The sequence below is a fragment of the Lynx canadensis genome, chromosome A3, assembly GCF_007474595.2.
Source record: "Lynx canadensis isolate LIC74 chromosome A3, mLynCan4.pri.v2, whole genome shotgun sequence".
Taxonomy (NCBI): domain Eukaryota; kingdom Metazoa; phylum Chordata; class Mammalia; order Carnivora; family Felidae; genus Lynx; species Lynx canadensis.
This window is the reverse complement of record NC_044305.1, coordinates 99,591,017-99,615,205: the sequence shown is the minus strand read 5'-3', so window position 1 is coordinate 99,615,205 and position 24,189 is coordinate 99,591,017. Positions and strand designations below refer to the sequence as shown.

The window sequence follows — 24,189 nt, the reverse complement described above, 5'->3', positions numbered from 1 at the left end:
CTCCTCTCTTTCCCGACCCCACAGAAACTGCTCTCCGAGGTCCCCAGAGATCTTTTCTAAAAAATACATCCTTTTACTGGTCATGGAAGTTACTCATATTCACTGTAGAAAATTTAGTGAACCTGTAGAAATAGAAAACAAAATCGTTGTCCCACTCTTCCAGGATAATCACTATCAAAGTTTTAGTGTATTTTCTGTCTTGCAAACATTTAATATTTTTGATTAGGTAATATATTCTAATGGTTCAGAAATCAAAATGGGATATTAAAAAAGAGGTATACAAAAAAAAAAAAAAGAGGTATACATTAGAAAGTTCTTGCTCCCTACCATTCTACAGGTTACCACTTACCTTTGTTGTGTTCCCATCTAGCGTGAGTTTTTTTTAAACAAATACAAAAGCATTCATTTTCTTTTCTGTCTTAATTGGTGTATTTTTTCTATGCATATCCATTTTCCTCCAAGTTGATATTATTGGGTAAATAGTTTTGTATCCCACTGTTGAAAGTGCTGTTGTTTATACATTAATTACCGCTTGAAATCCTTTTATAAACATTTGCCAGGCGAGCTAACTTAATGGAGCATGTAATCTAGTGGAGAATACAAATATTAATCAATTATTTATGGAAATTGTGTAAGTGTGTGTGAGTATGCATTCTAAGAAATGCCAAGAAAGCAAAGTGCCGAAACTGTGATCTCTGTTGAGAAAGGGACTTTTGGGCTGAGAGCCAAAGTGTATTTCCCAGGTGAAGTTGAGGGGAAAAGGTGAGCTCTCCTGGCTGAGTGTACAGTGTGTGCAAAGGTCTGGAGGCAGGTGGGAACATGACATTTCGTGTAAGTCTTAAAGATGAGGACAGGATTGCCAGATAACAGACAATAAGGAAAATGGCAGGTGATGAGGCTGGAGTAGAGCCAGATTAGGAGTAAATGATGTTGTCCAGGACATAAGTCTTTGTGAGACACAAAAGTACATCAGAAAATATTTCAGTTAACTAAGGTTGAAATGTAATCCTACCAAAAAATACTACAACCACCAGGGGAAATAACACTATAGTAGTCTGTTGAGTACAATCTTTAGGTTATATGCCATGTAGGTCTAGTCAGTTGAAAGTCTTCAGAATTTCAAGGAACAGTACGTGGCATAAATATAGTTTTCAGGACCAAGTACTTTGTTATTTAAAAACTCTTTAACATGCTTCTCAATGTTTTCCTGTTGTAAGAAATCTCTCTCTCACACACTCATTACTGAGGAGAGAATAAGAATCACAGAGAAGTGAGAAATCTTTTACCAAATTATTTCAGAAATGTGACTGTTCTGGCTAAAAGAAGTGAATTGATAAGTGAATCTTTTTTTTTTTAAAGATTTTTTAAAAAAGTTTTTATTTAAGTAAGTAATCTACCCCTCCCCCCCTCAAAAATAAACATTGTTAAAAAAATAAAACTTACTACAGAGCTACAGTAATTAGGACAGTGTGGTACTGGCATAAAGACATATAGATGAGTTGGATAGAATTCAATAGAGTCCAGAAATCAGCCTCTACATTTATGGTCAGCTGATTTCCAATAAGGGTGTGCTAAGACAAGTCTTTTCAACAAATAGAATAGTCTGGGAAAACTGTCTAATAAGCATGTGAAGAGATGCTCAACATTATTAGTATTACATACATATCAAAATCACACTGAAATACCACTTCATACCTACCAGGATAGCTATAATAAACAAACAAAGAAAGAAAAACTGTGTTGGTAAGGATGTGGAGAAATTGGACCCTCATATATTGCTGGTTGGAATGTAAAATGGTGCAGCTGCTATGGAAAACAGTTTGGCAATTCCTCAAAAAGTTGACACAGAGTTAACCATATGACCCAGCCATTCCACTCCTAGATATACACCCTAAAGAACTGAACACAGGGACTCAAACATACTCATATGTTCAAAGCAGTTCACAATAGCCAAAAGGTATAAAAAAACTCCATGTACTCATCAATAGATGAGAGGATAAACAATGGCTTGTATACATAATGGATTATTCAGCTGTAAAAGGGAATCAAATTTTGATATGTGCCACAATGTAGATGAATCTTGAAAGCATTGTGCTAAGTGAAATAAGCCAGACACAAAAGGACAAATATTAAATATTGTAGGATTCTATTTATAGGAGATACTGAGAATAGGAAAATTCATAAATAGAAAGTAGATTAGAGGTTCGTGAAGTCTGGGGGTCGGGGGGAGTTAATGTTTAATGAGTAGTTTGTGTTTTGGATGATGAAATAGTTCTGGAAATTGACAGTGGTTATGGTGCATGATGTTGTGAATGTACTTAACACCATTAAATTGTCCATTTAAAAAGTTAAAAAAGGGGCGCCTGGGTGGCTCAGTTGGTTAGGTGTCTGACTCTTGATTTCGGCTCGGGTCATGATCTCACAGTTCCTGGGTTGACCCCTGCGTCGGGCTCTGTGTGTGCTAACAGCTCAGAACCTAGAGCCTGCTTCGTATTCTGTGTCTCCTTCTCTTTCTCCCCCTTCCCCGCTCATGCTCTGTCTCTCTCTCTCAAAAATAAACATTAAATTTTTTAAGTTAAAATGGTAAATTTTATATTATATACATTTATAATAAAAAAAAAAGCTATGTCTGAGTAGGGTTAAACAAAACAAAAGAAAAAAACAAAACAAAACAAAAAAAAAACCTGGCAAGTACTCAAAAAGGTAAAGGAAGACTGAAGTATTTTAGCAAAGCTCAAAAAAAAAAAAAATAAAAAAAGAAACATATTTGGATACATGCTACAAAGTGGATGGCCTGGAGAACATTGATTTAAGTCGAATAAGCCAGGCACAAAAGGACGAATGTTTGATGATTCCACTTACATAGACTATTTGGAATAGGCAAATTCAAGGAAATTTGATGGAAAGTAGATTAGAGTTTACCAGGGGCTGGGGTGGGGGGGGGGAGTGGGATGGAGGGAGGTTATTGCTTAATGGTTATGTAGATTCTGTTTGGGGTGATGAAGTTTTGCAAATAGTGTTGGTGGTGACACAACATTGTGAATGTAATGAGTGCCACTGAGTACATTTACAAATAGTTAAAATGGCAAATTTTTTTTTAATTAAAAAAATTTTTAAATACAAAACCACAGATTTTTAAAATGTTTATTTTATAAGAGGGAGGGAGGGAGAGTGTGTGTGTGAGCAGGGGAGGAGCAGAGAGGGAGAATCCCAAGCAGGCTCTGGCACAGTCAGTCCGGACCTGATGCGGGGTTCAAACCCATGAACCGTGAGATCATGACCTGAGCTGAAATCAAGAGTTGATGCTTAACTGACGTGAGCCACCCAGGCACCCTTAAAATGGCAAATTTTATATTACATATGTTGTACCATCACAAGTAGAAAAGGGAATGAAGTACTGAGACATGCTACAACATGGATGACCCTTGAAAATCATAGGCTGAAAGAAGTCAATGAAAAAGGACCATGTGTTGTATGATCCCATTTATTATTTTTTAAAAACTTTTATTTATTTAAGTGATCTCTACACCCAACATGGGGCCTGAACTCATCATGTCCCTGAGATCAGGAGGCACATGATCTTCTGACTGAGCCAGCCCCCCTATGGTCCCATTTAAATGACATGTGCAGGGGTGCCTTGGTGGCTCAGTTAAGCATCCAACTGTTGATCTCAGCTCAGGTCATGATCTCACAGTTTGCAAGTTTGAGCTGTACATTGGGGTCTGTGTTGATGGCGTGGAGCCTGCTTGGGATTCTGTTTTCCCTTCTCTCTGTGCCTCACTGGCTTGTGCTCTCCCTCTCTCTCAATAAACAAGCTTAAAAAAAAAAAAAATGACGTGTCCAGAGTAGACAAATCCAGAGACAGAAAATAGATTTGTGGTCGCCTGGGACTGTGGGGGGTGAGGGGAGGAATTAGGGATGTCTTCTAAAGGGTTTGTGGTTCCTTTTTGAGGCAGTGAAAATGTCCTAAAATTGACTGTGATGATGGATGCACAAGTTTGAACATACAAAACCCACTGAATTGTATACTTCAAATGGGTAAATCGCATGTTATGTGAATTAGAGCTCAATAAAGCTGTTAGACAAGAAATTAATGGTGGTGTTAGGTACCATGCAAAATGACAAAGGCCCCCCCTTATATCTTGGCAATTATAAGATAAATGAAAATAAAGATTCCTCTCTTTGGATCTCAGTTATTGATGCTGACTGGTCTCTGTACATTTGAGGCTGAACGTTGGGTTGCATTTTTCCGTCAGGCATGTTTTCATATTCTCCCCTCCCCGGGCCCCACAAAAATCCAGCACAGGGCTTGGTATGAAGATGGGGGCTTGATTCAACAGAAGGACTAAAATACTCAGAAAAGGTCTTGCAACTGCAATTTTATTTTCTTTTGTGAAAATAAACAACTGGAAGTTTAAATTGCTCCAAAAAACCCCATAAAAACAAAAAGAAATACACACAGAAGAAGCATGTGAGGTGATGGGGGGAGGGAGGAGGGAGTTTCGACCTTTGGCAGATTGTGCTAGCACTGACCCAGGGGACAAGAGCCAGGCCTGGGGGCCAGGTCTCGTCTGCCACTCTGGGACCAGGAGAAGAGGTCTGGACTGGTGAGGGGGTGGCACAGAGACTTCTTCACCGAGGAAGTGGCAGGCACCTTGAATCCCTTTAAATGTGGGGGAAGAACCATTTCGGAGGACCTCTCTTCCCACCAAAAGCTGGAGGTTGTTGGGTTAGGGCCCACTGAGGAAAAAGGGATGCTGGTGGAGACAAATCAGGCAAAGGTGGCTTCTCACGTGATGACAGCCTTACCCTGGGCAGAGGACGGAGATGAAGGCAAGAACCCACGGAGCTGAGCAAAGGAGAAAAACTCGGTGAGGGAAAAGAAAATGTCCAGGAGCGCCATCTAGATGAAGAGGCAGCAGGCTAGAGGCCCAGTGACGGCCAACATGCGGACTGGGAAGGGAGGGGGGCACGTGGGAGCGATGAGAACAGGGAGCAGGGCAGAAAGTGAAAGAGGTAGAGAGAAGGGGGTCTTCTGCCCAGGCCCATCCACCACTGCACATACAGGAAGAATAACACGCTACTTTTCAGTTCTCTTTCTTTTAAAGATTTTTTTTTTTGTTTTGTTTTGTTTTTTAAAAAAGCCTTAAGATCAGCTACTGGTTACATCTACAAAACGTAAAGTGCTGTTGTTACCAGTCACTTTACAGAACAGTCCAGAGTGGTCAAATATTGACCAATAAAGTTTCCTTTTTTTTTTTTTTTTTTCCGTTGTTTCTTCTGAATCATTACTACTCGACGAGTCACTTGACAGCCTGCATAGGTCAGGGGGCAGCTCAGTGGGCAGACTTGGTAACCAAGGAAAGAGGCTGGGCCTGGAGGACCGGGAGGGCCTGGTGGGCATGGAGCGTGGTGGGGAAGGAGGGGGGGGAAGTCAGCAGAGCTGTGGGCAGGGACCCGAGGGGGAGGGGCCGGGAGAGGAGTGGGGGCTGGCTGCCCATCTGGCCAGAGGAGGTGGCTGTCGCCTTAGCGGACAGGAAGGCGGCCGAGTGTAGAGCCAGCTGGGCCCGGCTCTCCGGCTTGGTGGTGAGGGAGAGGGGCTGGGCTTGCTCCGAGTGGGTTGCAGCAGGGGCAGCAGGCGACGCCAAGGCCGCGGAAGGGGTGGCCGGGGAGTCGAGCATGCTGCCGTGGGAAGAGGCAGGGCTGTCACACGACTTCTCGGGGGGCAGGTACTGAACACATGGCTTCTTGCTCTTGGAGGCCAGAGCACCTACGGTGGAAAAAAGATACACGAAAGGCTGAGCAGCTAGTGGCCGTGGGTGAGGCGGAACACAAGGATGTTCAGTGGGAGGGGAGGGAGGGCCTGAAATTACATCTGAGGCTTTCAAGACCAGGAAGCTGCATTCAGGGACGCCTAGAGCACGGAGAAGGGGCAACGTCAAAGTGACAAAGACCTATTCAGCATCTGATAGCAGGGAAAACAGCTCGGTCTATTGCACTGTCACCTTCCTTGCCTAAATCTTACCACTGCGGGAGACAGATCTCCATTCAATGTGCCTTAAAATCTCTGCCTTAGGGTGCTATCAGAGAGGGCACAGCACCTGCTAAGCAGGGAGGTATACGGTGGGTTGGGCAGCACGTACACACTTTACTTATGTGTCCTCATACGTAAACGAATGTACAAATTATATAGACGAACGAAAAGAAAGAGAAAGGGAGAAAGAAGAGAGTAACAGCATGTTGGTACCAGCTGCTCTACACTTGTCCAGAGGTGTGCATGAGGTGAGGGGCACAAGGTGAGGGGCATGACCTAAATGCCTGTCACCGCATGAGCATCTCCGTGGCAGGTGTGACCGCAGTGTGAAAAGACAGAGCACATCATTTTGGCACAAAGCGGCCCCCATACCAAGCAAACTCTTTCGGGGTTCGACCAACCAAACCTTGCAGGAAACCTGCTTCTATTGGATTCACAAATAGGTGGCATGTCGGTCTCTGCTGCGCCCCCTTCCCGACTGAATTCCAGAGGTCATTTCAAATATCTCCAATTTTTACCTTATACATTTATTTGAGAACCCTCAAATAAGATGCAACTCAACTGAACTGAATGCCTAGGCTTTGAAGTGGGAGAGTGCTGGGATCAAATCCTGCCTCCGCCATTTAACAAGCGGAATGACTGGGAAGATCCAACTTCTCTGAGCCTTTTAATCTGCCATCTCTAAAAAGGGGATAATAATAACACCCACCTGGGTATGCAAGAGGCTCCCAAGAGGCAGAGGCCCTGAAAATGGCAGCTATTATGAAACAGCGCTGTCGCTGTACCCTTCAGAGAGCCAGGAACAACCCACAGGCAGGCGCGACTGTGATGGCGGGAAGAAGAGCCGGCGCCCTCCTTAGGACTCACCCTCTGCCTCTTGGACTTGCTGCTGGGACTGTGTCTGTGACAGCTGCTTTTCTCTCTTCCTCTTCTTTTTCTTACCCTGAAAATTATGGCCAAAGAAAGGGGTAACCAGGGACAGCTCTTTAGGGGGACAGAAGATACTGCCCATACTGCCCTTGACCCTGGGTGAGAAGCTGGGGGTGGAGGGGAGTCACTCAGGTCACACTCTCCACAGAAGCCTCTGAGGAGCCTTCCTGGAATGTGCCTTCCCTTCCCCATTCGATTCTTCCCCCTCCAACCCAATGTCCTGGCCTCCTTGGAAGGCCTCACCCTTCAGTGCCCTTGGGCACTGCTCCAGTGTGATTCTCGATCTTTTTTGAGGGGACTCAGGCCCCATTGAAAATCTAAGGCAGCTCTGAGGCCTCTCACCAGAAAGAAAAAAAAAAGCAAATAAGAACAGACATACAAAAATCTGTCTTGTTTCGAAGAGTTTTTAGAAATGCCAGCTGAGGTGGCTCAGTCGGTTGAGCGTTCAACTTTGGCTCAGGTCATGATCTCATGGCTCATGGGTTCAAGCCCCATGTCGGGCTTTGGGCTGACAGAGCAGAGCCTGCTTTGGATTCTCTGTCTCCCTCTCTCTCTGCCCCTCCCCTGCTTGCACTCTCTCTTTTAAAAATAAACATTAAAAAAAAAATGCCAGCTGAGGCTCATACATTGTTCTCCAAGCCCCAGGTTCAGAACCCTTGGCTGGTGACACCCTTGCCACCAGAGCCAGAACATAGCTCGCACTGCACCTTGACTTATGGACTCGAAGGCTGAATCCACCTCAAATGAGAGGGTACAGATTTACCTCGGTCCATAGGATGTCAACACCATGTCCTTGTTGACCTCCTGAGAATTAAAATGCCTTCCTTATTTCTAGAGCAATAGAGTCTTCTCCCTGGCCTTAAGTGTCCTCTATAAATGCAGCCACGTCCCCCTCCCCGCTTCCTCTCGCAGATGCTGCCGTCGGGGCCCGAGGGGGCACGTACGTAGTTGTCCCGGGCTGACCAGGTCGGGTAGAGCTGGGAGTGAAGTTGCCGCTCCTTCCGGGCCAGTTCATAGTACTTGGCCTGTTCTTCTCGGGACAAGTTGTGCCACTGCGGAGAGAGGGTCAGAGATGACGGGGAGCAGGAATGCGGGGGTCGCTGACCCGCACAGCCTGGAGGGAAACAGCGGATCCTACCTTTCTTCCCAGGATTTGGTTAATGGCCGCACTCTCCTTCAGGGTGCACTCGGCCACCACCTTGGCCCTCATCTCCTTCATATATAACATGAAGGCATTAAGAGGCTTCTTCACATGGGGTTTCTTTTCTTCCTCCTTTTTCACCGTGACTGGTGATTTCCTGGGGAGTCACAAAGCTGTCGGTTAGAAGAGTCAGTGGTCACCCTGTCACCCGACCCGCAATCCATGCCCCTCACGAGTGCCCGCGGGGAGGAGGGATGACCGGCTGTCATCCATTCAAGTTGCCACGGCTGCTTACAGCCCCCGAGTGTCTTCCACAAGCAGCCCTCAGCCTTGGGATGACCTCAGGCCATAGTCTATGAAAGGCTCCTGAAGAAGGAGCAGAGGAGCTGGTGAGAGCCCCCTGTCACAGGTGATAGAGAGGAAAGGGGGCAGGGCGCTTTGGGCAGAAGCAAGAGCGAGTCTCCCCGCCATGAGGCGTGGACTTTGGCTTTCCTGCTGTCTTCATGGCTCAGTGGACACAGCACAGGCCTTGCTGGTAGTCTCAACTCCGCTACCGGTCAGCTATGGACCTGGAGAAAATCCTCCCTTAAGGGCTCATGTTTTCATGCATAAGGGAGAGGGGGAAGGAAGCCAAAAACATTCTCAGGTCCTCTTTCAGCCTCTAAATCCTGTCTGTAAAACTCTCCTCACTGTGAGAAAAGATGTCTGAGAGGATGGGGACACAGAGAGTCAAAGGGAGCAATTCCTAGGAGAAAGGGTATGGCTGAGGGAGGCTGCTGGCTGCCTGCTAAATGCCACCAGGGAGAAAAATAAATGGCATCTGCCGCTCGGAGACTGGCCACCGTCCCATCCAGGCTGCCTGATACTCACGCGCTCACGGCGGGGCTCAGGCTGGGGGGTGCTGGCTCCTGCTTGACAATGGGGGAGACGATGGCGGGGTGGGGAATCCCTGAGGTGGGCAGACCAGGATGGGCCGGAGCCACCATGTGAGGAGAGAACCGACTGGAAACCAGGCTGTGTATCGGGGGGAAACAAGTGACAACACGAGGGTTCAGGCTGAATGCTTGTCACCCGGCAGAGGACCCGGTGGCTGCCTGCCTTTATGGCAGAGCTCGGTAAATACCTCTGCCATGGCAGACTTTGAGGAATGGAAGCCCATTCACCGACCTCGACAGAACCAGGTTTGGGAAACACCCAACAAACCTCCCCTTCCCACACAAACGCACAGGACTCCTGTATTTCGTACTGGACGCAGGTAGGATGAAAATCCAAAAGAAGGTGTGGCGGGTCAGAGGCCAGTGTCCGCAATGGGGAACCACACCATATGCCGTGCGTTCCACTTCCTTTGTGACCACAGGTACCATTGTCAGGTAGATCCGGCCCCTGGGACAGGAGCCCCCTTTGCTGTTCTCTCTCCTGACATCACTTCAGGAAACACTAATCATCTCCAGTCTCTGGCTTCAGTGCCACAAAGCCCAGCAGGTGGGGGGACGTGTGGGGATGCTGAGTACTAGGGCTTTGAAATTCTTCCCTTAGAGAGATGGGCAAAGAACGAGCCGAGTCTGTGGTCTCCATTCCGACCATACAGTATGTACGAGGAGGCGCCTCAGCAAAGGGGGGGTGGGGAGAAAAGGTGAGCCTGTGCCTCCCAGTTTAGGGCCAAGAGAAAGCTTTCCATGGTCACAAATGACAAGGACACGAGTAGAGGACCGCTCTCTGCAAGGGAACTTCATGCTCACAGCCCCCAGTCCCGGGACTCACCTGGACATTGAGGCGTTCATGGCGAGGGCAGGGTAGGGGTGCCGGAAGCCACCAGGAGGAAGGGAGTACATGGGCTGTCCTTGCCTATAAGGGCCGGGAGCACGGAAATCTGGTCAGCATACTGGTTACAATGGGACTGTTCAGGACAGGGAAGGAGAGGGGGCTGGAAGAAAGGATGAAAGACAGAGGGCAGGAAGTAGGAAGTAAGAGTGGGGAGCTAGCTGCCCAAGGGAGAGAAGGGAGGTCTGAGCCGTGGGCTTTGATGAGAGAGCTCCACTGTGGGAGGTGGGGGTGCTGCACACAGATCCCAGAGCACGCTGGAGGTACAGGAGGCCGAGCACAGCATGAGGAAGAAGGAGGGTAAGAAAGTCTGCTAGTTTCCTTACTGCGGGACGAGCCAGCCGAGAGGATGAGGGATTTGTCCGACAGCTCCAGGAGACAGTGGGTAATATGGAGACAGCTCAGATGGGTGAGGGGGCCGGGGGATTCCTGCTTCAAAGAGACATGTGTCAGACTGTTCCCTGGCCCTACCAAAGCACCTTAAAATAACACCAAATGGGAAGTCCCTTGCCCCATGTCCCCAAGTGTGCTGGAGCACGGAAGGCCTTTCATTGTCCTTGCCTTCTGTCATCTCTCCAGCTCTGCTGGCCGGTGAGTCAAGGACATATTCGAGGAAGGCAGGACGAACACAGCTTCTCTCTGGCTACATGGATCCCACCTATCAGCAGGAGTAATTTCCAGCTGCTTACATAGGAGTCATCCAAGAAAGGGGCCAGAAATCTTGGACTGAGAGACCCAAGACATTCTCCGGAGTCATCAGCTAACTACCCCTTTAGAAAACCTGCCTCATTCATGGAGAAGTAAACTTTGGATTTCTATGCCACTTTTGTCCTCCTCATTATTTGTAACTTACAGTAACTTTGATTTCCTTAAAGAGGGGTTCCAAAAATACTTTGAGCCACTGCAACTCTGGGAATTTGATGAAGCTATGTTTCCCTAAGATGGACAGTTCTGGTGAGCAATTCAAAAAAAAGAGAAGAGGGGCGCCTGGGTGGCGCAGTCGGTTAAGCGTCCGACTTCAGCCAGGTCACGATCTCGCGGTCCGTGAGTTCGAGTCCCGCGTCAGGCTCTGGGCTGATGGCTCGGAGCCTGGAGCCTGTTTCCGATTCTGTGTCTCCCTCTCTCTGCTCCTCCCCCGTTCATGCTCTGTCTCTCTCTGTCCCAAAAATAAATAAACTTTGAAAAAAAAATTAAAAAAAAAAACAAAAAAAAGAGAAGAAAAGAAAAGAAAAAAGAAAAGAAAAATCCAGCTCGGCCTTACCTCTTTAAAGCTATACTTAGAAGTCTGGCTAGATTGGTAACTCTATTTGAAAATGTTCAGTGTAAGGCAAAGGTCTTGGTTTAGGAAGGCACGGCCTCCAGCCGGGCTAGAGTTCAAGGTCAGTGAAAAAGATTCCCACCCACCCCCACTTCCAGCTCATTGCACCCCACAGTATTAAGAGAGTCTAAATAAAGTAAAGAATCTAAAGTAAAGAATCTATGGCAGAAGAGTGCCGTCTCCTTACTGTGGAGCCAGGCCCTGACACTGCCTCACAGAATTTCCTTTAATCCTCACAATGCCTCGATGATGTGGAAGGGACACAGGAGGTGTGGATGAAAACACTGAAAGGGCTAATGTCAGTGGGCAGGGTTATGGGCTCTTGGGAGTTGAAGACATGACCTGAACCCAGGGCTGCCGATTCCAGGGTCATTATGTTCCCTGAGAAGACAAGCCTGCCCCACTGGAGCTCTCTGCACGGGGGCCAGCCTGGACGGCAGATGACTCACCTGTCTTTGGATCGATCTCTGGGGAGAGATGTGTGGGAGGGGAGCCAGGGGAGAAGTGGTCGTTGCTGTAGGTGATGAGGGGCGTCAACGGGTGCATGTGATGCGGGGGCTGAACAACAGGAACTTTATTAGACTGAAAGAGAGAAAAAGACTAGGCATGGTTACCAAGGAGACAGAGAATACAATCCGCTGTTATTTACTGTGTCCAATATGTGCCAGGTATTTTCCATGCAATAGCCCATCCAGCCCTCAGACAGCCCTGGAAAGAAAGTAGCAGTCTACATGGCAGGGAAAGAACCAACAGAATTAGAGGAGGGATTACACCCACCTTCCAACATACCTACTCTTTAAAACAACATATATTTACTCCATGTATGCTGTGCAGTACAAAATGCTATATATAGGTGATTGAGTTATCATCTGCACTCTGTGTAATCTCAGTGAAGTTTAAAAGGTTCAACACACCCTTTCCAAATAAATTTCATAGAAATAGTAGCTCACAAGCTCAAGTCTGAGGCTGGGAAACAGACCAGTGGGGAATTGTCACCGTGAGACCTCATGGAACCAGCTGTCATGTTCAGGCTTTACAGACACAATCCAAGAGCACTTAAAACAGGTCTCCCTGTAGCACTTCAAACACAGCTAACCTAATTACTACATTTCCTTGAAAACACCAGCAAATGCAAGAAGTACTATTATTTTATAGAACTGTTAAAGAAGGAAAAAAACCACTGGCATGCCACTGACACATCCTGATTTCTGAGATTTAAAGTGGGAAAAACCTGTAAGTCCTAGAATTGGTGAACTGAATTAAATTGTTTTAATCCAATCTGAGTTAACAATCAGAGTTTCATTATAAAAAAAAAAGAGCTACAATTTTTTGAGCCCTTCACTACAAGCACAGGGCTAGGCAATACATCTATTCCTTATAACCTAGCAAAGAAGCTGTGATGACCCCATTCGAGGGATGCAGAAACAGCTCAGAAAGATTAAGTGGCTTAGCCATAGCCAAGGACACGGAGCTACTAAATGGCAGAACTGGATTCATGTCAGCCGTTTAGAACTTTAACAAACCAGAGTGTTTTCTCTGGTCCTACCTGCCTCCCCAAGAGCCCAAACATATATCTGCCAGAAAGGACTGACATACATTTTCCTGCATAATAAGGTAAATGAATTACATACAAGTGGAGAAGAGATTTGCTCTGAAAAGAGATCTGCAATATGGAGGATGATCTGGAGGCAGCCCAAGGGCTACGTTTCCAAACTGCTGTCTTTCCATTTGAATTTTTCATTTCATAGACTCTGGGAGCCCTTTTTTTCTTTCTCACAGTGCCCATTTGGTGCTCCTAATGCAAATCTCGATCCGTATGTCAATATATCCGTGTGCTGACAGGTAGTCTTGCTCTATTTTCAGTAGGCTAAGCAGAGAGAAGAGGCAGAATACTGGAGCAAGGTCCCCAACCAGGAGAGTCCAGCTCCCAGACCCGCCTATGCGAGGCAGAGAGTTCAGACTGTTCATAACCCACACCACTAGGTGGCGCTGGCACATGACCAGGTGCTGTGGGTCTGGAACCACTTCCTATCACCTCTCAATCCCAGTGGGCTCAGTTGACTTTTACCTATAAATTCTAAAATCATTTTCTTACTTTTTTTCCTGTTCCCTGACTGGCTTTTGAAGGTATCTCTATGTACACGAACAAACAGCACAAATAAGAGTATAAGAATTATTTTAAGGTCAGATTTCTTGGAACCTAATGTATTTAAATGGTGCATTAGGGTTTCCTGGAAACAGCTTTGTCTAAAGGATGATTTTTTGGTATCATAAAAGCAACAGAATGATTACTAAAGTAATAGTAAATGATAAAAGAATCACACAGAATGATTACAATTAAAAAAAAATACATAAACGCTATGTTAAAAAAAAAAAAAAAGACAAGAAACCCACCAAAATGTAAGCAGTAGGTATGTCTGAGTGGTGGAGTTATGGGTGATTTTGTTTTTCTTGTTTCTATTTCTGTATTTTCCAACTGTAATTACTGTCTATATAAAAAAGTACACTTATGATGAATCAAAAAAAAAAAAAAAACCCACAAATTGTATTATAAAGCATTTAGAAAACACAACCACAGTAGCCTAATCCAGCCCCTATTATCATTTTGGTATATCTCCATTCATTTCTACTTTGTGTACATCTGGTTTTTTATTTACATTAATTTACATCATTTGTACCAATTTTTTAAAAATTTTTTGAATGTTTATTTTTGAGAGAGAGAGAGGGGGGGTAGGGAGAGAGAGAGAGAGAGAACGAGTGGGGGAGAGGCAGAGAGAGAGGAAGACACAGAATCCGAAGCAGGCTCCAGGCTCTGAGCTGTCAGCACAGAGCCTGACGCGAGGCTTGAACTCACAGACTGTGAGATCATGACCTGGCCACTCAGGTGCCCCACCAATTTTTTTTAATTAATGTTTTTTTCAGCTTTTCTGAGGTATAATTGACAAATAAAACTGAAATCTATTTGAAGTGTACAGTATGATTCTTTGATATATGTATTTATGGCCATCTAAAAATACTTAACAGTATTGTGAAATCCTGACTGCCTATGTACTGGTGAGCCTGACCTCACCAGAAGCTTGCAAACAGCACTGAATAGGTAGCAAAGTACAAAGCAGAGAAATGTGAGTTATATTAAAAAGGTAGGCATCCTCACTTAAATGCTCTGAAAGTTATTACTGTTCCCATTAGGTGGCATCATTGTCCAGAAAATGGATTGGGAGGCAGTGGGTTCACAGAAAGAGAAAGGAGGGTAAACTTTTCCTTGATCAGTCTGGAAGATGTGGCCTCTGGGCCTGATAATTGAGAATTGCCTCCCCAAGGAAGGTTCTCCTTAGAGGCTACTGTTCCAGTAAAAGTTCCCACTCTTTTCTCCTCTCAGCCGCCCTCAGTGGCAGGATGTCCACAGCATAAACTCAGGCCAAGTGCAGGAATATCAGGAACCACTCTGCACCTCCCAATGGGAAACCTCAGTACAAATAACGCGCACAAGCGAAGCCATGGGGTTCACTTAGCACAGCAGCTGAGTCCAGATTTACCTGAGGAAGAGCATCTCATAGCCATTCAGAAGGACCTGAATCCTTCTGCAGTCACGTAGACCCAACCCTTTTCCAGTTCAAGTCCTTCTCGAATGTTTTAATCTGTTTCTAGAGTTGGTCCAAGCCAAAGTTCCTTAAACTCTGGGTCCTTGAAGAAGCAGTGCCTCCTCTCCCACCATTAAAGACTAATTGCAAGTTTAAAGTAAAGCTAGCGCCACACAGCTCTAGCACAGCCAGAGAGACCATCCCTCCACAAGGCCCCTCTCCTTCAACTGGTCATTGGAGACGTCCACAAAGCCTCCTGGCTCCTATTGTTCATTCACTATTGTCTTTTCTTCCCGATCCTGATTTCAGAGATCAAAAGGATAAGGTTTCTTAGATCAGGCAAAGATGAGTCTTGGCTTTGTGGTACCACTCATAAAGCAGCACAGACTGGCCAACAGACTGCCCAGGAAAGATACTGAGAGTTCCAATAGGTTGCTAACTGTATCTGATTTTATGTATTTAAAAACCCTATTCTATCTCCATCCATTTGTCTGCTTACTGATGGAAACAACCTTCTCTGTGGGGGCTGGAACTGTGTTCAAGAGACTATGCCTAACCACAGGGCTCAGGGGGGTGGGGGGAAAGAAACTGGAATAATTGCTAAAATATCAGCCTATTCACAGCGTTGTAATGCCCGTAGGGAGGAAGAGGGTCTGAAGTGGTCATGAAGGCCGGAAGAGGACTGGTTTCTCCCAACGCAGGGCTATCTGCTGAGAACAGTCAACTGCCAAAGAAAGAGGGTTTCCAAGGACTTGCTGGCCCCCGCTACAAGTTCAATGTTAACTCCAATTCTAACAGTGACAGACAATCAGTTGGGCCAGGGGTCTCTGAATTTTTTTTTGACCACACAACTTAATAAAAAGTGTCAGTTCTACCATGTTTTGTTTGTTTGCTTATTTGTTCCTTTGGTTTGTGTTCTTAGTAGTATTTTCAATCTAAGTTTATTGCAGGAATCTTTCAAAGCTACTTGTCCATTTCCTCATGGGTTATTTTACTTAAAACTAGGTAATTTGTGGGGCGCCTGGGAGGCTCAGTTCATTAAGCATCTGACTCTTGATCTCAGCTCAGGTCACTATCTCACAGTTTGTGAGTCGAGCCCCGTGTTGGGCTCTGCTGACAGCACGGAGCCTGCTTGGAATCCTCTCTTCCTCTCTCTCTGCCCCTACCCAACTCGTGCTCTCTCTCTCTCAAAATACATAAATAAACTTAAAAAAAAAAACAAAACTCGGCAAATTGAAAATCGATGTAGCTGGGCTCAGGTGAACTGTCATTTGCTGAGAACCAACAAGTAGGTGAAGTTCATGCTATTGATCCCCCCTCACATTCCATACAGTAACGATGAACTTCTGCCTAATGATTTTAGTGACAGTGTTTTTACCTCTGACCTGTACCTCAATGGAACATCCTGTGTGTGCACAACTTTTTGGAGACAACCAACTGGATTCACTGCTCAAGCTTGGAGAGAGAACAACTTTCTTTGCATGTACCCTATTTCAGGCCCTAGGAACTCTTTCCTTAAATTCTTTACGTGTTTCTTTCCTAGCCCTATAGATGGGCATATCACTTAATAAAATCAGTATTCCCTCTCTCTGACGAGAACTCATCAAGCATTGGAAGACAAACACCTTGTTCTCTGAGGTCTTCTGTTTCCCTCATATGCCACAGTCTCTGGACTCCTCACTGTTTTCTGGCCACCTGTCTCTAAATTAGCCCCATGTCTTTCTTAAAATTAGTAAAATATCCCAAAGGGAGTTGGCCAGTTGGTAGTGCAGAAAATAAGATAGAAAGATTTACATATAATAGAACCGGGGCCACATAGGAACCTAATCAAAGTTGGTGGGGGGGGGGAACCTCAATTCTCTCTCTGAGCGTGCGCACACGCGCGCGCGCGCGCACACACACACACACACACACACACACCTCTAACAAATACTACTTGAAAGGCAAAATGTAAGCTTTTTGCCATTCTGTCGTTGTATCCTATTAAGGGAAGGAAGTCTGAAGTTATGCGTCTCCTATATGGATTTTTCCTCTACTGAGAGAAATGGAAATCCACACTTTTATGTATTGGGTAAATGTTTGTGGAGACTGTCTGTACCGTAGGCACTGAGTTGGACAGCCAAAGGGCTGGAGGCTGATAGAGCAGAGACGGAAGAATCGGGGTCTCTGATGACATAGATGGATTGCTTAACTGCCTGGCTCTGCAGAAAACACTGATCACAACAATAAAAGCAGTAGGATAAATTCCTTTCTTGTTTCGCTACCAAAAAAAAAAAAAAAAAAAAAAAAAAGAAAGAGAGAGAGAGAAGAGGAACAAGTATTTATATTGTACCTACTATATGCCAGCAGTTGCTTGCTCTAGGTCTTGTGAATGCACTAGAGACTCATCTATTTAGGCAGAAATATCTATTCTCATGGTACTTATATTCTAATTGGAGAGATGGAATATAAGTAACATAAACCGCGCAGTAGTAGTGAGAAATGCTAAGGAGAAAAACTAAGTCAAGGGCGAAGGGAGTGTGGGTTGTGACGCAGGTTGAACAGGGAAAGCCTCAAGCAGAAAACGACTTTTGAATAAATACCTGAAGGAAGTGGGGTGCTAGATGTGTGGATAGCTAGGGGAAGAGCATTTTGGCAGAAGGAACACCAGTGCAGTGGCTTTGAGGTGGGCAGTGTGCTCAGCATGTTTGAAGAACCACAGGGAGGCCAGTGGACTGGAGCAGAAAGAAGAAATGAGGACACGGGGCTCCATGTGACTGTATTAACAAATGCTTTCTGGGCTCTTCACCTGCGGCAAGCAGTTGTGCTGCAGGACAGAAGACGTAAAGATAAACCAAGAGTTTCTGTGGGGCAACGGGTGAGACCAGGTTTAGAGAACTGGAATGTGTTTCAGGTCCTTCTAAGCAGTGTCACATTTTTGAGGTCCTTGCAAAGTGGACTGTGCATAAAATTCTTGAGATAAATCTTTTTCCTTATCAAAACTCTCCTTCTCTGCCCTTGTGTTTGCTGGCATTGAAAATGGCAAAAGAGGGGCGCCTGGGTGGCTCAGTTGGTTAAGAATTCAACTCTTGATTTCGGCTCAGGTCATGATATCATGATTTGTGAGTTTGAGCCCCCACATTGGGCTCTGCACTGACAGTGCGGAGCCTGCTTGGGATTCTCTCTCCCCACTCCCATCTCTCTCAAAACAAAACAAAAACAAAAACAAAAAAACCCCAAAAACCAAACCAAGCCAAAAACAAACAAAAAACACAAAACAAACAAACAAAAACTTTAAAAAGAAAAAAAAAAGAAAACGACAAAAGAAACCCTTTATTTTTGTTTCTTTGATACTGTCCTTTTTTCCTCCCCTGCACATATGCTTGTAGGAAAAAAAGATTAAACCCTCACATTTCAAATCATTGTCAGGATGTACACAGGTGAATGTCCATTTTCATTTAGGTGAACTCTTCTGATCTATAAATTCAAGTGTTTGTTTCTAAACCCCGGCTTCACCTCTCTCACTGCCTTTTGTCGTTTTCATTGGCTTGGTCTCTTTTGCAGGAACACATCTGTTGACTGTTTTCGTAGCTTCTGTCCTCTACACCTTGTCATCTTTTCCAGAGTGTTTTCGGTGCACAGACTGGACTTGTCACAATGACTGCTCTGCTGCTCTACAGTAAGATTCATGAGCTGGGAGACAGAGTAAGAATCTCCCAAAGCTAACTTCTCCATAGCAGAAACTAGTAAAGGGATGGAGGCAGGTAATCCCCAATGACTGCCCAAACTAGAGGGTGAAAGTCTGATGAAAAACAGGACACACACACGACTGCAAAGCGTCTCCCTACAGAGAGTACTTATTAGTTACAAACGGAGAAAGAGCCACTTCACAGTGGAAACACACGGCAGACACCAACTTAACCGAATGATTAAAGCTGACATCTCCACTATGGGGACAGATGGACACCGGGAGCCTGCCCCCCCAATGTGAGGCACTGAGGAGGACACAACATCAGTGCAGTAGTGTTCTTGCTGAAGACACATGACTGGAGCCTAACCAGGAGAAAACAGACAAACCCTAGAGGGAGGACATTCTACAAAATAGCTGCTCAGTACTTCTCAAAAAACATCAAGGTCAGGAAAGACAAAGGCTGAGGGACCCTGCTAGATAAAAGGAGACAAGGGACATGGCAGGTAAATGCCACGTGTGATCCTGGATTGGACTCTGGCCAGGGAAAAGCACATGGTTGTAATGGATACCATTGGGACATTTGCCAAAGTTTGAATATATACCATGGGTTAGAGAGTAATGTGAAATGTTCACTTCTTGATTTTGATAACTGTACTGCAGTCATTGTAAGGCAATATCTTTGTTCTTAGGAGATACATCCCAAGTAGTATCCAGGGATAAAGGGGCATAGTGTCTCCAACTTACTCTCAAATTGTTAAAAAAATCTGTACATATATGTACATGTGTATATATGCATGTACACACACATACACACACACACACACACACACACACACACACACACACACAAAGGGAGAGGGACAAAGCATGGGACAAAAATTTCTGAATCTGGATAAATGTATATGGCAGTTCCTATGGTGCCTGGGTGGTTCAGTAGGTTAAGTGTCCAACTCCTGATTTCGGCTCAGGTCATGATCTTGTGGTTTGTGAGTTTGGGCCCCACAGTGGGCTCTGCACTGATAGCTCAGAGCCTGCTTGGGATTCTCTCTCTCCCTCTCTCTCTGCCCCTCCCCTGCTTGCTCGCTCTCAAAATTAAAAAAAAAAAAAAAGGGAGTCCTTGTATTATTCTTGTAATATTTCTGAAAGTTTAAAATTATACCCAAAGAATTAATACTGCACAATAAGAATTGAAATCAGTATTGGAGGCAAACCAAAGCAGCAACAAGCTATGTGGTGAGTTTTGAAGTGTTTTGGGTCCACAGCAGGTATACCAGTAAGAATATGGAGAAACTATGCACAATTTAAAAAGGGAAACCTAGGGGCACCTGGGTGGTTCAGTTGGTTGAGCGACCGACTTCGGCTCAGGTCACGATCTCACACTCTGTGAGTTTGAGCCCCGCATAGGGCTCTGTGCTGACAGCTCGGAGCCTGGAGCCTGCTTCAGAATCTGTGTCTCCCCCTCTCTCTGCTCCTCCCCTGCTCATGCTCTGTCACTCTCTGTCTCAAAAATAAATAAAAACATTAAAAAAAATTTTTTTAAAGGGAAACCTCAATAATTTTTTTTGTTTATTCATTTTTGAGAGAGAGCACACGGGTGCAAGCGTGCAGGTGGGGGAGGGGCAGAGAGAGAGAGAGAGAGAGAGAGAGAGAGAGAGAAAGAGAAAGAATCCCAAGCAGTCTCCACAGTGTCAGTGCAGAACCCAACGTGAGGCTTGATCTCATTAACTGTCAGATCATGACCTGAATAGAAATCAAGAATCGGATGCTTAACGGACTGACCCAGCCAGGCGCCCCCTCGATAAATGTTTTAAATTGAGAACTGGCATGTTAAGCAAAGTCAGGCTTCTCAGCTCGAAGGCGAAGCAGCGAGGCGGCTGTTCTTCAGAGGAGGGCTTCCAGGCACTGGCTTGACAATCCGACAGTTGCTTCTGAGAGCGGCCCAATATTTAACGGCAGAATGCTATTTAAAGGAAGCATTTTGGTCATCTTCTAGAAAGCAGGTTACAGGTGCATGCACACACACACACACACAAACACAGAAGAACGAAATGCTGTATAACAAAACGTGTGTGGGTTGTGGGGTTACGGGGCTCTTTCTGTGCACTTTGCATCTTCCCAAGTGTTTTACACAACAGGGGCATTACGTTTATGGGTTCAAAAACAGATTCAGTTAAAAAAAAAAAAAAAAGTCCTGTAGGAGAAGAGGGAATGGAGCAAGAAGGAGAGAGGGCTTTAGAAGGGGTATCAACCATTCCCCCATCATTTATTCTTCCATTCATTCACAAGTGTTCTACAAGTACCTACTCTGTGTTAGGTGTTAACAATAAGCGCTGGGTGAATGAATGTGACCAAAGCAGGTGGCATTCCTATGTTCGAGTTGGTTATGTTCTGGAAGTGCATATATTTGTTTTGTGTGGCTGGGCACAGTGCTCCAGGGAGAGAAGAGGGAAAAGACGGGGCCAGGCACATGGGGCCACGGTAACAGTCTGGGTAACAGTCTACGTGCAAGGAGATTACAGTGATCAAATATTACAAATCGTTACATAGAAAATATCACAGCTATTTGGTTTTTAGAGCTTGTTTTTAAGGCATAAAACCCAAGCAGTAATAACACTTAACTCCATCCCCACCCTGGCTCAGTTATGGCTTGTTTATACACATTTCCTTGACAGGCAGCTTTGACACGACTCACTAAATCTCTGCCAAGTACGCAGGCAGTTTCCTTCACTTGCCCTTCTCCTGGGGCCAACCTCATCTTAAAATATTCTGCTCGTGATTCTAAATGCAACTTCATAAGCAAGCGTCTTCAACTTTCTAATAAAAACACCAGTGTCCAAACCTCCACAACTACTTCCGGGAACCTCCAAGTTCTGCTTACACCTCCAGCCTAGAGAAGCCGGCACCTAGCAAACTGGGGTTGTCTCTAGCTCCTTCCCTTTGGCCTCTGATTTGTGATTAGGGCAATGATTCTCCATTCTGGCTGCCCCTTAGAACCTCCTGGGTGAACTTAAAAAACTAAGATACCAACACTGCCTCAGACCAATTAAATCATATCCTTGGGACAGTAATTGTGAGATTCTATAAGCTCATTATCTCTCTTACCCTCGTGATCTGTCCACTTGAACTGGCACCTACTGCAGGCCCTCATCACCTTTTCATCTGCTAATTAAACAGTATATTAATTGCTCTTTCCTTGTTTTAATAACAGCAACGGTAAGTGGGGGTGGCACCCGCAGTGAGCTGACAGTTACTGAGGGCTTACTTCGTGTCAGGCGCAATTCTAAAATCATTACGACGCACTGGTTCATTTGCACACGACTCTTGAGATCGAGCCCTCTTCTATTCCCATTTTATAGACGAGGAAACCAAAGCAATGAGAGATGAGGAAATGTGGCTAAAGCTGTACCGATAGGAAGAGGAGCTGGGATTCACACCCACGGTGTTATACATTCTCTGGCACATAGATGGTACCCCCCCCAGGTGTGTCAGGCTTTGCTCCCACACATACATGTATCTCAGAAGTTGGAATGAGACGCTCCAACCCGAAAATTGAGAAAGGGGGGGGTCTTCTCCCAAACTGTAGGATTTCAAGTTAATGTTAAGGTTTTTGCCCACAAATGTTCCTTCCTTGAGCTTTTGAGGCCCGTTTATGCCTTTTAAAAATTTTTATTTTTTTATTTAAAAAAATTTTTTTTTTTTAACATTTATTTATTTTTGAGACAGAGAGAGACAGAGCATGAACAGGGGGAGGGTCAGGGAGAGGGAGACACAGAATCTGAAACAGGCTCCAGGCTCTGAGCTGTCCACACAGAGCCCAACGTGGGGTTCGAACTCACGGACCGCGAGATCATGACCTGAGCTGAAGTCGGCCGCTTAACCAACTGAGCCACCCAGGCGCCCCAATTTTTTTTTTATTCTTAAGTCATCTCTACACTTAATATGGGGCTTCAACTTACAACGCTGAGATTAAGATGCTCCACTGACTGAGCCAGTCAGGCTCCCTTCTGCTTTTTTTCTTTTTTTTTAAACTTGAGATGGGGGTGGGAGGGGCAGAGAGAGAGAGAGAGAGAGAGAGAGAGTATCTTAAGCAGGTTCCATGCTCAGTGCTGAGCCCATGACTCTGGGATCATGAGCTGAATTTAAGAGTTGGACACTCATGGGGCGCCTGGGTGGCACAGTCGGTTAAGCGTCCGACTTCAGCCAGGTCACGATCTCGCGGTCCGGGAGTTCGAGCCCCGCGTCGGGCTCTGGGCTGATGGCTCAGAGCCTGGAGCCTGTTTCCGACTCTGTGTCTCCCTCTCTCTCTGCCCCTCCCCCGTTCATGCTCTGTCTCTCTCTGTCCCAAAATAAATAAACGTTGGAAAAAAAAAAAAAAAAAAGAGTTGGACACTCAACCGACTGAGCCAGTCAGGCTCCCCTCTGCTTTTTTTTTTTTTTTAACTTGAGCGGAGGTTGTGTTGGAGGGACAAAGAGAGAGAGAGAGGGAGAGAGAGGGAGAGAGGGAGAGAGGGAGAGAGAGAGAGAGAGAGAGAGAGAGAGAGAGAGAGAGAATCTTAAGCAGGCTCCATGCTGAGGGCAGAGCCCAATGCAGGGCTCAAGCCCATGACCCGGAGATCGTGACCTGAGCTGAATTCAAGAGTCGGACACTCAACCCACAGAGCCACCCAGGTGCCCCTGCTTTACTACAGCAGAATATACAGTGCGATAGTACACAACTTACTAGAAAATTAGCCGTTTTGTCACCTACGGTGTAACGTAGCCACTGTTCATGCTTCTCCACGCTGACAAATTAGGGGCCCCTGTTCTACCGCCAAGCTGGATTAGTTTCTGCAGAGCACTATCTGCAGGGGATGGGCGTCTGCCTGGCTGGTAGAGCCATGGGCACAGAACCTTGCTGAGAGGTTAGCGATTTCATGTATCTTTAGGTCACTCACATGGAGGTAATAAGTGAGAATGGGGACCTTGACTTATTTGAGGAAAATAGTCCAGAAAGAGAATGCAGGTGTAGAGAGAGCCCGGAACTGTTAGCGTGTGTGCATACAGGCCCCTGGAGTCACGAAAGCCCGAGTCCAGGAAGCAGAGTGCTGCAAACACTGTCCGATGCCACCTGCGTTGAGGAAAAGCAGGGGAAATGCTTGGACTGAGGCATGCGACGCAGTTGCCGAGCCGGGCCGAGCCCGGCCGCGGTGGGTTGGCAGAACGAACGATGCAGAGGCAGAGGTGGAAGTCCTGCTCTTGTGGGAGAAGCCAGTGGTGGACACCACATGGGAAATCAGATAAAGCTCGCAGCAGGAGGAGGTCTGGACACAGGCTTTTCATTTTATTTTCCAGAGACGGATTGCTCTGTGCAGCAGGAAGGATGGGAAGCTCAATGAGTCCCCATGCTAGTTTTAAAGGGAACTCTCTTCCTCTAAAGTAGATGGAGGGGCGCCTGGGTGGCTCAGTCTGCTGGGCATCCAACTCTTGATTTCAGCTCAAGTCATGACCTCACGGTTCGGGTGTTCGAACCTCGCGTTGGGCTCTGTGCTGACAACATGGAGCTTGCTTGGGATCTTCTCTCTCCCTCTCTCTCTGCCCCTCCCCTGCTCTCTCTCTCTCAAAATAAACAAACAAACAAATAAAAACTTACTAAAAAAGTAGGGGAGATTTTAGACAATATGCAGAGAGAATATGTGGAGGGAAGAGAGGAGAGAG

General features: G+C 45.7%; 1 protein-coding gene across 2 annotated transcripts in view; it reads right to left on the bottom strand.

Annotated features, from left to right (window-relative positions):
• Positions 1 to 4,361: 4,361 nt before the first annotated feature.
• Positions 4,362 to 24,189, bottom strand: part of TCF7L1 (transcription factor 7 like 1) — a 158,174-nt gene continuing 138,346 nt past the window's right edge. The window contains exons 5-12 of one of the 2 annotated variants that reach the window (XM_030310999.1): positions 11,694 to 11,826; positions 10,253 to 10,358; positions 9,867 to 9,950; positions 8,976 to 9,119; positions 8,103 to 8,262; positions 7,909 to 8,016; positions 6,902 to 6,977; positions 4,362 to 5,770 (exon numbers count right to left, since the gene is read on the bottom strand). In XM_030310999.1, the coding sequence (XP_030166859.1) occupies positions 5,337 to 5,770; positions 6,902 to 6,977; positions 7,909 to 8,016; positions 8,103 to 8,262; positions 8,976 to 9,119; positions 9,867 to 9,950; positions 10,253 to 10,358; positions 11,694 to 11,826 (1,245 nt within the window). In that variant the 3' untranslated portion in view covers positions 4,362 to 5,336. The remainder of the gene's footprint in view (positions 5,771 to 6,901; positions 6,978 to 7,908; positions 8,017 to 8,102; positions 8,263 to 8,975; positions 9,120 to 9,866; positions 9,951 to 10,252; positions 10,359 to 11,693; positions 11,827 to 24,189) is intronic. The other variant, XM_030311000.1, reaches the window with a different exon arrangement.